The sequence below is a fragment of the Equus asinus genome, chromosome 11, assembly GCF_041296235.1.
Source record: "Equus asinus isolate D_3611 breed Donkey chromosome 11, EquAss-T2T_v2, whole genome shotgun sequence".
NCBI classification, from domain to species: domain Eukaryota; kingdom Metazoa; phylum Chordata; class Mammalia; order Perissodactyla; family Equidae; genus Equus; species Equus asinus.
The window spans coordinates 70,526,510-70,538,526 of record NC_091800.1 but is presented as its reverse complement, the minus strand read 5'-3'; the positions used below and the strand labels follow the sequence as shown (position 1 = coordinate 70,538,526).

General features: G+C 43.2%; 1 protein-coding gene across 1 annotated transcript; it reads left to right on the top strand.

Moving 5' to 3' along the window:
- Nucleotides 1-4,270: 4,270 nt before the first annotated feature.
- On the top strand, nucleotides 4,271-7,226 carry OXGR1 (oxoglutarate receptor 1). The gene is made up of 2 exons (XM_014864838.3): nucleotides 4,271-4,394; nucleotides 5,201-7,226. Exon 2 carries the CDS (start codon nucleotides 5,274-5,276, stop codon nucleotides 6,285-6,287), a length of 1,014 nt encoding a protein of 337 aa, XP_014720324.1. The 5' UTR covers nucleotides 4,271-4,394; nucleotides 5,201-5,273; the 3' UTR covers nucleotides 6,288-7,226.
- Nucleotides 7,227-12,017: the final 4,791 nt, after the last annotated feature.

The window sequence follows — 12,017 nt, the reverse complement described above, 5'->3', positions numbered from 1 at the left end:
TGCACCTCTGCAAATATTCCCTTTGGGCAGTTCCGCGCCAAACCCTTACGGAGGTTGTCCAGAGAATCCCCTGGAGTGGAAGCTGCTGTCCTGTGTCGGCCTCGAAAGTGGGCGAGGGAGGATGTTGTCCGCTCTCCACCGGGGCGGGACGGAGTATACACCTGCTCCCGGAGCTGCGAGGGGTGGGAGGGGCAGGGGCGGCGCGCAGGCCTTTGCTCCGACCGTCCCGCCTCCAGGGCATAGCGGAGCTCTGAAGGCCGCTTCGGGTGCACGGCGGCCGAGCCCGGGTGCCAGGTGAGCGGCGCGGAGCGGGGCCCCGCGGGCCAGAGGGAGCTGGGTGCGGGGAACCTGCGCTGATCCGAGAGCTGGAGACGCCGGGCGCCGGAGCCTGAGGAACAGAGACCCCGGGCGCGTCCCTGCGGCAGGACAGGAGGGCTGCCAGAACAGGGCCCCCTAACTTCTTTCAGAGGCAGCAGGGATGCCCGCATCCTGGCAGGGGCACCTTTGGGGAAAATAAAAGCCTAGGATGGCCAGAGATTTGTCTCAGGGAGGCCTGGAGAAGTTCCGCACTATCAGGTCCCATCTCCTGCCTTTTTCAGAACTAAGTGTGGGGACTTTGGGGACAAACAGAGAGCTCATCTCTGATACCGAGTGATTCTGCTCCCTGGATGCATTCTTAGCTACACTGTATGGTTCTGGCTTTAAGGATATTAGCAAAGTCGGAAGACACTGCTCCCCAATCCCCCCACTCCTCAAGAAGCAAGCCAGCAAAATCTTCTCCATGGTGTGCCTTTCTTTCGTTTGGTTTGTTGCTATAGATTAAGCGAATTAGTTTAGGATTGTCTCTAAACCTCCAAATTGTATGTAAATTTTGTGTCCATAAGTGCATGTTTCCGTAGAGAACGTCCCTGGATTTTATTTGATTCTCCCAAAGATGCAATAGCTAAAATCATAGCTTTGGGCCCCATCACCACGGCCAGTCCTAGGGGACTTCAGTGTCCCTGAGTTGCGGTTCTGATTGAAACTTGGGATGGAGGGAAGAGCTGGGGAGAGGGTTCCTTCAGGGCTCAGGGAGGACGACTTTCACCCACGTCACAAATTTATCTGGGCTAAGAATCGGACTGTTTTCCACTAGTATGAAATCAAATTAGTTCACAAATGTGTAGACAAGGAAACCAAGATGAACCTTTGTGAATGAAAGATCTATACAAGTTTCTTCTTGGTAGCCAAATGTGGCCCAAGCTGCGAATTTTCCAAGGCATCTGAAGGACAGGAAGGGGTGCAGTCTTCCAAGTTTATACCTCCCTGGTCCACTGGCAGCCTGGGAAAAGGAGGGCACAATGGATGTTCGCTCAGCCTTGCAGCAGCACCCAAAAACCCAAGGTGGGGAGGTGTGCTGTGGTGGGTTGGGGAGTTGTTGGATAAAAAGTTAACCACAAAATTAACAGATACTCTAGAATAATCACATTTCATCATTAATCTCACTTGTTCCCACCAAATGGGCAAGAACGCTCTGTGGATGTAAAGTAGTATATGCTGCCACTGGAATAGGTCCCATTTCTGGTCCTGCCTTCTTTATCTACAGAAGCCGGGAATCCCGGTCTGTGAGGTTCGTGGGCAAACTGGCATTAGGATAGCGGCCCTCAAGCTTGCATTCCTGAAACACTGATACCCTGCAGCTAGCCTCAGATAGTCACAATCTCTCCCAAATTTCAGAGAAAAAAATAGAGGCTAAAATTCTGAAAGTTTTTTCCTTTTTAAAATTCTCCCGAATCTTTGGTGCTTGCTTCCATTCACGTGGCATCTAGTTTAGTTCACACTTAGATATCTGGTTATGTCGAAGCTTAATAAATCGTGAATCCTAGTTATCATGAGTCTGTTTGTTCTAGGTGATCGGTAACCTCCCTATGGTTGAGATCCACTGTGTAGCAGAGTGAGGAATACTTACACATCATTCTTGAATGCCCCTTGATTCCTTTGGGGACAGCTGATGCTCTGGGTGGTAGCAGCGAATTGCTCAGGACTCTGTGACCATCGAGGAAAGAAACTGCCTCCTTCTACTTGGCTCACAGCCCGATCAGGTTTTGTCTGCTATTTTTAACTTCAAGCCTATTTTGTAAACTCAGACCTTTCTTTTGGGGAGGTTTATAGGAGCAGGTTAAATTTCTTAGTCAACCCCCCTCCCTTACAATTGGTTAGTCAGTCTTCATTAAATCCCAAGTTGAACTGTTGTTTTCCAAAACAATAGGGTGGTTGTTTCTGCCTACAACCTGTCTTTTCCTAATATGATTATTGTTCAGAGTGGTCCCATAACACGGCAGGGGTTTATTTGGCAATGACACAAATTAATTTTGCTCATTACTCTAAAAGTCATTAAAAAACTAAACTTTATTTTTTTGAACAATGGTTGCTGCTTCACTAGCCTTTCAGCACAAGATGAATTTTGCTGGTGTTACTCACTGTTCTTTTATGTATTCAGCAAATATTTATTGAGCACCTCGTGCATGTTGGCTTCTGGGGTACCAGGTGACTTCATTTTCCGCTTTCCAAAAGTTCACTGACAAGCAGTATGGACTTGAATCTTGACTCGCTAAGTCCTGACTTCAGGAAGAGCTACTTCAGGGACTCTCTGACTCTGACCTTTTCTTTCAGGTCTAAATCACTGCCCCCTTTTCGTGCATGAGCCCATGTAAGGTGTTTGGCCAAGGGAATGGTTCCCCACTGTGCTTTCCCAGCCTCACAGCGCCCTTGCTGGTCAGCGGTGCCCGACTCCCATCACCTTGGCGCTCTGTAGGTGAGAATTCTAAGAACAGCATTGCCAGCAAGAGTACATTAACCTACCACAAGAGAAACAGTCACTTCTGATGGTAATACATCCTCCCAGGAGCCCTGGCCTCTCCCCTTGAGGGTCGTAACAGCTGCCCAGTGGCAAGTGTCCCATCCCTGGGCTATACTTTCCCCAATTCATACTGAATAAAAGTAATAGAGGTTTAAGTGCCTTCTGAGCTACATCCTAAGTGAGACCTGGAAAAGCATAGGCAAGGCCAGTCAACAGGGAAGGATTCTTCTAATGTTGAATTTGTTAAGTTGGACCAGTCGAAATACATCTCTGTACTCTGCTGAGGAAAAGCTAGATAGTATAGATTTTAGAACCAGATAATAGTAACGCTGACGGCAGACCCAGGATGGAGCACTGACTGCCGGGCACCTTTCAGAACACTTTATGGATATTAACTCATTTAATCCTCTCTCAACCCAAGGAAGTGGGGACTATTATTATTGACGTTTTAGCCCCAGATCACACAATTTGGGATGCTTCATTTACTGAGCTCCTCTGGGATAAAGTCTAACTTGTCTTTGTTGGTTTTAGGGCATTTCTTTCCCTCTTGCCTCCTTGTTGTGAGAGGTGGCTCAGCTCTGCAGACAGACTGTCTGGCCTGTGTCTTAGTTCACTACTAACTAGCAGTGTGACCTTGAGCAAGTCACTGCCTTCTCTGTGCCTCAGTTTCTTCATATGTAAAATGAGGATGATCACAGCACTACCTCACCAGGCTACTGTGAGGATTAAATGAATTTATATTTGTAAGACTCTTAGAGGAGTGCTTTGTACACAGGAGGCACTGTTATTTTTATTATTAGCTATTTTTTCTTTTCAGCTTTATCTCCCAACGCCCCCTAATATAGCAGCCATGCTGAGCTACTGAGAGCTCCCCTGGAACTCTCAAACTCTGTCATGTCTCAGTGCCTTTGCACATGCTGTTCCCTTTACCTGGAATCCCTTTCCTTTAGTCTTGGTTGATCCAGCTGAAACGTTCCCTCCTAAAGGCCTTCCATTCATGCCCTCTCCTATTCTCCAGGTAGCTGCTCCCTCCCTTCTCTGTGATCTCAGTAGCCTCCTACATTCATCTATCAAAGGACTCCCCCATTAGCAACCTCTCAGCGTTTATTGAGCACTTATTATGTGCCAGTAGTGTTCCAAGATTTCTTACTTTTTTTTTTTCCCCACATATTGACAGCTCCATGAGGTAGGATTTATTTTGTTAAAATTATTTCCCTTTGCATCTCCCCCAGTAGACTGTGATAGTGGCTTGTACATTGGTGTGTGTTATTCATTTAGTATCTCTCGGACCTGGCAGAGTGCCTCATTTGTACACAGTTGGTGCTCCATATCCGTGTAAGTGGATGCATTTTACCAACAGCTATTTACATCAGAAAAATAAGCTAATTCTAAGTAATTCTTCCTTTTAAATAATCTTCTTGCTTTTTTTATTGCAGAAATTCACTGTTAAAATTTTAGAAAACACTGACGCGCAGGAAGAAGGAAGATAAAAATCCCACTCCCCTCAGCCCCGGAGAGCTTAAGCAACTTGCTTAAGGACACACAGCTTCTCAAGGTCAGGCCCTCTGGCTTCAGAACCCAAGCTCTTAAGGCTGCATGCTCCTGCTACTGCTCTGCACCCCCCCACCCCGAACACCCCCACCCCAAGAACAAATGATGTTAGCTACTAAAATAGGCTGGAAGAGCTGAAATTTGAAAATGAAATCTACCGTACATAGAATGTTGCAATGCATGAGATCTACGTTTAAGATTCCCAGTGTTCAGTCTTTTCCTGCCTTCACCCTTGATGTTCCATCGGTTATTTAGGGTAATCCAGACTGAGAGGCAGCAGAGTGAGATAAGGGAGAAAGAAAATGGCTTGTAAGTCAGACATTGGATCCCGGCCGTTCGGCCAGACCGTTACCAGATACAATTGCATAATCTCCCTCAGTCTTAGACTCTTCTGTAAAATAGAGATAATAAAAAGTACTTCTCAGCCTTTTGTCAAGTTTAGAGGGAATGTGGTGGTGAGGCGCTGGAGATGGATTAGCAGTGGCTGTGTTTGTTGAGTCTCTCAGGTGATGCCTATGGCTTGTCCAAACAGCAACCTGGTCAAGTCATTTTCTGCAGCTACATGTGGATTATTTTTCCAATCCTTCATTTTCATTCTCATGGTAATTTAACTTTTATATTATTATTCGATGTCTTCAGTAACTTGCCTCAGGGTTATTTTCTTAGAAATTCAATCTCTTCTCCACAGGGTCTCTTTTGAGATTAAAGAGAAAGAAGTGGCAAATTCAGGATGGGAGAGCAATTTTCACTTAAAAGTAGATCAGTGTTTTCATTGTCCCATCATTAATGTCCTCTATTTTCCTTTATCAGCGAGTTACTTCTCAGTTGATTCTACTGCCAAACTGAACTCTCTTGGATTCTTGCAAGATGAAAGGAGACCACCATGAATGAGCCACTAGACGATTTTGCAAATGCTTCTCATTTCCCCAATTATGCAGCTGCTTTTGGAAACTGCACTGATGAAAAAATCCCACTCAAGAGGCACTACTTCCCTGTTATTTACAGCATCGTCTTCCTGGTGGGCTTTCCAGGGAACGCTGTAGCAATTTCCACTTACATTTTCAAAATGCGGCCCTGGAAAAGCAGCACCATCATCATGCTGAACCTGGCCTGCACAGACCTGCTGTATCTAACCAGCCTTCCTTTCCTGATTCACTACTACGCCAGTGGCGAGAACTGGATCTTTGGGGATTTCATGTGCAAGTTTATCCACTTCGGCTTCCATTTCAACCTGTACAGCAGCATCCTCTTCCTCACCTGTTTCAGCATCTTCCGCTACTTTGTCATCATTCACCCGATGAGCTGCTTTTCCATTCACAAAACTCGGTGGGCCGTGGTGGCCTGTGCTGTGGTGTGGATCATTTCGCTAGCGGTCGTCGTTCCCATGACCTTCCTGATCACGTCAACCACCAGGGCCAATAGATCTGCCTGCCTTGACCTCACCAATTCGGATGACCTCACTACTGTCAAATGGTACAATCTAATTTTGACTGCAACTACTTTCTGCCTCCCCCTGCTGATCGTGACACTTTGCTATACAATGATTATCTACACCCTCACCCAGGGACCTCGGACTCACAATTGCCTTAAGCAGAAAGCTCGGAGGCTCACCATTCTGCTGCTCCTCGTGTTTTATATCTGCTTTTTACCCTTCCACATTTTGAGAGTCATTCGCATTGAATCTCGCCTGCTTTCCATCAGCTGCTCCATAGAGAATCAGATCCATGGAGCTTACATTGTTTCTAGACCATTAACTGCCCTGAACACCTTCGGGAACCTGTTGCTGTATATGGTGGTCAGCAACAACTTTCAGCAGGCCATCTGCTCCATGGTGAGATGCAAAGCGAGGAGGAACTCAGAGGAAGCAAAGAAAATCGGTCACTCAAACAACCCTTGACAGACTTCCTTTACTCAACCAAAGAGAAAAGCCTGCTGATACATCACCTTTGACTTCTAAGAAGTCCAGAATATCTCCATCAACGGAACTCTTAGTAAATATTGTGTATTCAGGTAATTATGGGCCAAAGCCAGGCAGGGCTGCTGGAGTTCTTTCACCCGTTTATTGAGATCCTCCCTTGGGTAGGTGTAAGAATGGGATCCACGCGTATCAGCAAAGGATTCAAATGTAAAACTGGAGCTATTGGGACTCAGGCCATTTCGAGAACATCTAGTCTCACCAACTTACTACGTATGTGTGCTAATTGAAGTTCACCCACTTGCCTGGATCCCTCAGTAATTTATGCCAAGATAGGAGAATGCCCATTTTTCATGCGTGGCCTCATGCTCCTTCGTACTGGGGCCTATGTGTATGGAACCCCTAGACTACTCAATCCATTATTTGTATCTTTTTCAATATTCATTTTTTTATATTATGTATCTTTAAAACTTTTTTTCCCCAAACTTTGCTTTGAGATGATTAAACTGTATTTTTCACTAGGCTTTAGTCAATTTTGTAGATTAAAGCAAGCCTGGTATGATACACTGGAGACAATTCAAAGATGTCAGAGCAAATAGTTAAAGCTAATACCTGTAAGATATTTGGGGTATTATGTCTTTAGTGTTGTAGATCATTTTAAAAGCTGTTATTGAATTTATAAAATTCATCAAACTGTATTTGTAATTATCAATATGTCCTGAGGAAACGGGGGCACTTTTTGCGGAACAGCAGTACTTTGAAATATCCTGTATATATTGGGTATTAAATGAAATCTAACATTGTTTTGATTTCTGTGGGAAAGTATTCTAGGAAACACTAATTCTCTCTAGATACTTTTTCTTCTGTGATTATCATAAAAATATGATCGCTATTGTAACAGCTAAAGCTATTTTTGAATTGTATATGAGCTTAATTATCACAAAGTGTAAATATTTGAGAGAACGCCTACTGTGGATATTTAAAACCCTAGTAAATGTGTTGATACACTTAATAAACTAATTTAAAATCACTGAGCAGGCTGGTAATATTTTTTTGTGAAAAAGCAGCTTTACCACAATTATATTTACATGAATCTCATGTTCTCCATGTTTAGAGAATAAAAATAATTTTAAGAATTAGTTACAGAATAAAGCTGGAATAGACGATTTTAAACAGAAGGAAGGGTACCATAACAATGCTTCCTGATTTGGGGGGTTCTTCTAGGACATTACATCTCACTTAGACCTAAGTAAGGATGTTCATCAGGAACCTCTCTGTGCTGAGCATGCAGGGGAAGAAAGAGGGAGACCAGTGGCTCTGAACATGAACTTTTCTCGATGATGGTGCTTTCTCCACGCACCACCTTCTGAGCCATCTTCTTGGGACCTTCCTATGGCACATGGAATGAGCTGCTTCCCTAGAGCACCCAATGTGCCCATCCATGCTACTGCACGGCACGGAGCAGCATTCGAAGGTCCAGTTGGAACCTGGAAGCTCGGTAGCTCTCCTCTCCCGTCTTCCTAATGTCCAGCCAGCTCCTGAGCCATGACCAAAGTGGGGCCAGATTAGCTTTTAATCACTGCTGTTGTTAGGCTAGCCCTGGGCATAAATCCCTTTCCCTTCTATCTCTTCTTATTCCGAAGATTTCACCCACCAGAGAAAAGCCACCCCAATCTCCTTCATATCTATCTCAACTTGTCTCTGTAACTTCTTTTATCCTTTTCCTTCTTCCCACCAATTTACAGAATAACAAATATCTTTCTGATACTAAGTCTTCCACTGTATCCTTGGTCCTCATTCTGCTCTCACAGGGACTTGCTCCAACACTCGATCCCACTTTGTCAAATTCTTAACGTTTCTACTACCCTGAATAATTGATCTTAGCTTGGGAACATGCATAATTTTCCTTTATCCTCAAAATACCTTCGGTTGACTCAGCTGTTCTGTCATTCTCATATCTGACCCGCTCCCTGCAGTTATGGGTCAGATGCAGAAGGCTGTCTGCCCTCCAGGGTTCTACTGACAGAATAGCATCACAGAGACCCCAGCTAAATTGGATTCAAAGGGTCAGTTTTACTTTCCAAACTGAGGAGTTCTGGGCTAATTGTGTTGGAGGATGCAGTTTGGAACTGAGGCCAAAAAAGAGATTGATGATACTTCTGAGACTAAAATGGGACTCGAATGACCTTGCCTTATACACCCAGTTGCAGGCAGTGTAAGAACAAAAGGCAGATCTCCGACTGTCTGCCAGAGACAGGGCTGCCCGGTCTGCTCACCACATGAGGACTGAGGTTCAAGCCAGGCTCGCTGTGCCTGAGCTCAGGGAATCCAGAAAAACCTGTCCCGAACTCTGGAGACACAGTAACCCCTCCATTTTGTTTTCAACTTTATATCATGATAGTTTTCAAATGGTCACAAAATTGAAGAAATTAGCAAATGACTTTATATGCCCATGCCTTAAATTCACCAATAAACAACATCCTACTATTGTTATTTTATCTGTCCCTTCCCACAATTTTTTGCTAGAATATTTAAAAAAACAAATCCTGGAGAACACAGTAGTTTCACTCATAAATGCTTTAACATTAACCTCTTTCAAAACATACAAAACCAAAACAAAATAAAAAAATGGTTCCTTAATATTATCTAATATCTAATCTGTATTTTCCTTCCCCTGGTTGCCTTAAAAGTGTCTTTTTCTTTCTTTCTTTCTTTCTTTTTTGCTGAGGAAGACATACCCTGAGCTAACATCTGTTGCCAGTCTTCCTCTATTTTGTATGTGGGTTGCTGCTGCAGCATGGCTTGGCAAGTGGTGTATGTCCATACCCGGGATCTGAACCCGTGAACCTGGGCCACTGAAGCAGTGTATACTGAACTTAACCACTAGGCCACAAGTCAGCCCCTAAAAGTGTCTTTTTACAGTTGGTATTTTTCAAATCAGGGCCCAAACAAGGTCTCCGCATTACATTTGGTAATAGTCCATTAAATTTCTTTTAATCTGTTAGAATTCCCACTCTCTTGATTTATTGCCATTTGTTTACTGAAGAAATCAAGTTGTTTGTCCTGTGGAATTTCCCACATTGTGGGTTTGGCTGTATTCCATTTTGTTGTTTATCATGTTGCTCCATGCCCTGTATTTGCTGTAAATTGGAAGATAGAGCTAGAAGTTAAACTAGGCACAGAATCCTTCCTCCCTCCCTCCCTTTCTCTCTCCCTCCCTCTCTCCTTCCTTTTCTTTTTTCTTTCTCAGAAGCACTAACCCACCTGAGGAGGTGCATAGTGTCTGACTACCCTCCATTTAATGACCGAGCAGAGGTTTCAGGATGTATCAGGCTGATTCTTCTATCATGAAGTTCTGCAACCTCCTTTGCCTTCACAGTTTGTCAGTCAGTGCTTGTTGTTGTCTCAGTCCACTAGGACTTTCACAGTGGTGACTTTTAAAATTCTAACCTTCTTCTGCTTCTGTTAGTTATGACTCTTCTGTAAAGGTCTTTGACTCATCAACTCTCTTTACCCCTTCCACTCTGAACACAGCTCCCACTGATCAGATTTACCTGTTCCTCCTTTGGGAAGGCATAAGAGAGGGAGGAAAAGAGAGCTGGAAGCTGCCTCTCTGGTATTTCCTCCATAAGAGTGTAAGTGTTGACAGAAATTTTGACAGAATTTCCTTTCAATATGGGCCACATTTTTGTTCTTGAACTCTTTGGGATTAAGACTAAGATCCACAGGGCTGGAGCTGCGGCCGTGGGGTAGGAGGCCCTCAGAGGAGCTTGCCCTACTGCCTTTGTGTGTCTTCTTGGACAGAGCAGGCCATCTGGGTTCTCCCCCAGAAGGCTCTGAGAAGGGGTGGAACTAGCCGTTAATAAATACAAGGCCATGTAGCACTTGAGGTCAAGCATCACTCCCTGTTCTAATTTTATTCTTAAATTCTACCCAGCAACACCATTCAATGTAATCCACTATTATACAGCGAGCCGAAAGGGTACCAAATGATACAAGGCCAGCAACATGAAAATGCTTGAGGCTGAGGGCCCCTTCTATTATTGACTTCCCCAGGAAGAAATTAAATTATAATATGCACTGATCTATTTTCTTTAAATTCTATTTTCCTTTCTGCACTTCTGTGTGAATATTTTCTATTGATCTGTCTTTCATTAATCTTACCTTTACTGTATTCAGTTTGCTACTAAATCCAGCCTTTGTATTCCTAATGTCAGATACTGTATTTGTTTCATTTATGGAATATACATTTGGTTCTCTTTGTTAGTTCTGTCATTTGGTGAATTTTCTTGTCTTTTAATCTATTTGTCCACTTTTTCACATATTTTCTAGGACTGAATAATCATAGTTATTTTAAAGTTCTTATCCACCCACTCTAATGTCTGGATTACTTTTGGGTCTGCTTCTGTCTGCCATTTTCCACATGTTTATTGTTTACCTGATCATCCCTCCTTGCAGATCTATTAATTTTTGATTGAATGACAGAAATCTCATAGGAAAGAATCAAAGAGGCTTCCCTGATAGGTTTTATTTCAGATCCTTTACTTTTCAATTGTAAATTTTCTATTTAATTTCACTTCTGCAGTTTCCACTTATCCACTAAATAAATCGTATTTCCCTTTAACTCTTTAAGTATATTTAAATAGCTGTTTTAATATCTTTGCCTATTAAATCCAGCATCTGATGTGTATTACTGTCCTCTGAATGCTGTGACAGATTACCACAAATTTCGTGACTTAAAAGCACACAAACTTATTCTCTTTCAGAGGTCAGAAGTCTGAAATTAGTTTCCCTGGGCGAATGTCAAGGTTGTAGCAGCCCTGCCCGACTTCTGGAGGCTCCAGAGGAGAAGCCATTTCTTTGCATTTTCCAGCTTCTAGAAGCCACGTGCCTTCCTTAGTTCACAGCCCCTTCTTCCATCTTCAAAGCCAGAAGCATGTCGTCTTCAAATCTCTTTGACTTGCACTTTGATCTGAACATCTCCCCTCTCTGACACTGATTCTCCTGCCTTCCTTTTATTGTAACTCTTGCAATTACACTGAGCCCACCCAGTAACCCAGGATAATCGTCTCATCTCAAAATCTGTAATTTAATCATATCTGCGAAATTCCTTTTACTATGTAACGCAACATATTTACAGGTTCTGGGGGTTAGGACGAGGACATCTCCGAAGGCTATTATGCAGCCTATTGCAGGGATTTCATAAGGGATAACCAGCTAAGGTAACAATAAGAACAATGTAAAGTGACCTTGAGGTCAGTTTCTAATTGCTTTCTTTTTCTTGGCTATGGGACATGTTTTTCTGTTTTGAGTGTCTAATGATTTTTTACTGAATTCTGGATATTGTGAATAAATTATTGTACAGACTCTAGATTATTCTGTTATTGTCCCCTGAAGACTGTAAACTTTTAGTCTAGTAAACTCATCAAGTACTTACTACTCAAGGTGAAATTACGTTGATTTAGTTTTACAATTTTTTAAGAACAGATTTGTGAAAAGCCCAAGAAGTTTTCCAAGCTCTTCTAACAAGCAGCACCCAATGGCCAAATTCTGTTTCTCCTGTGGTCTTGTCCAGACTTGGTTTTAGGCACTTTTTTAAAGCAAGCCTAGAGTAGACTTTACTCTAGGGCATGGTCCTTATGCCTAAGCTACAGTTTTCTGCTGTCTCAGTGAAATGAGTTACTGGGATGTTAATGAGATTTTTCTTCTCTA

Excerpts from the sequence above, each read along its gene's own strand:
- OXGR1 (XM_014864838.3), top strand. The coding sequence starts at position 5,274 with ATGAATGAGCCACTAGACGATTTTGCAAATGCTTCTCATTTCCCCAAT.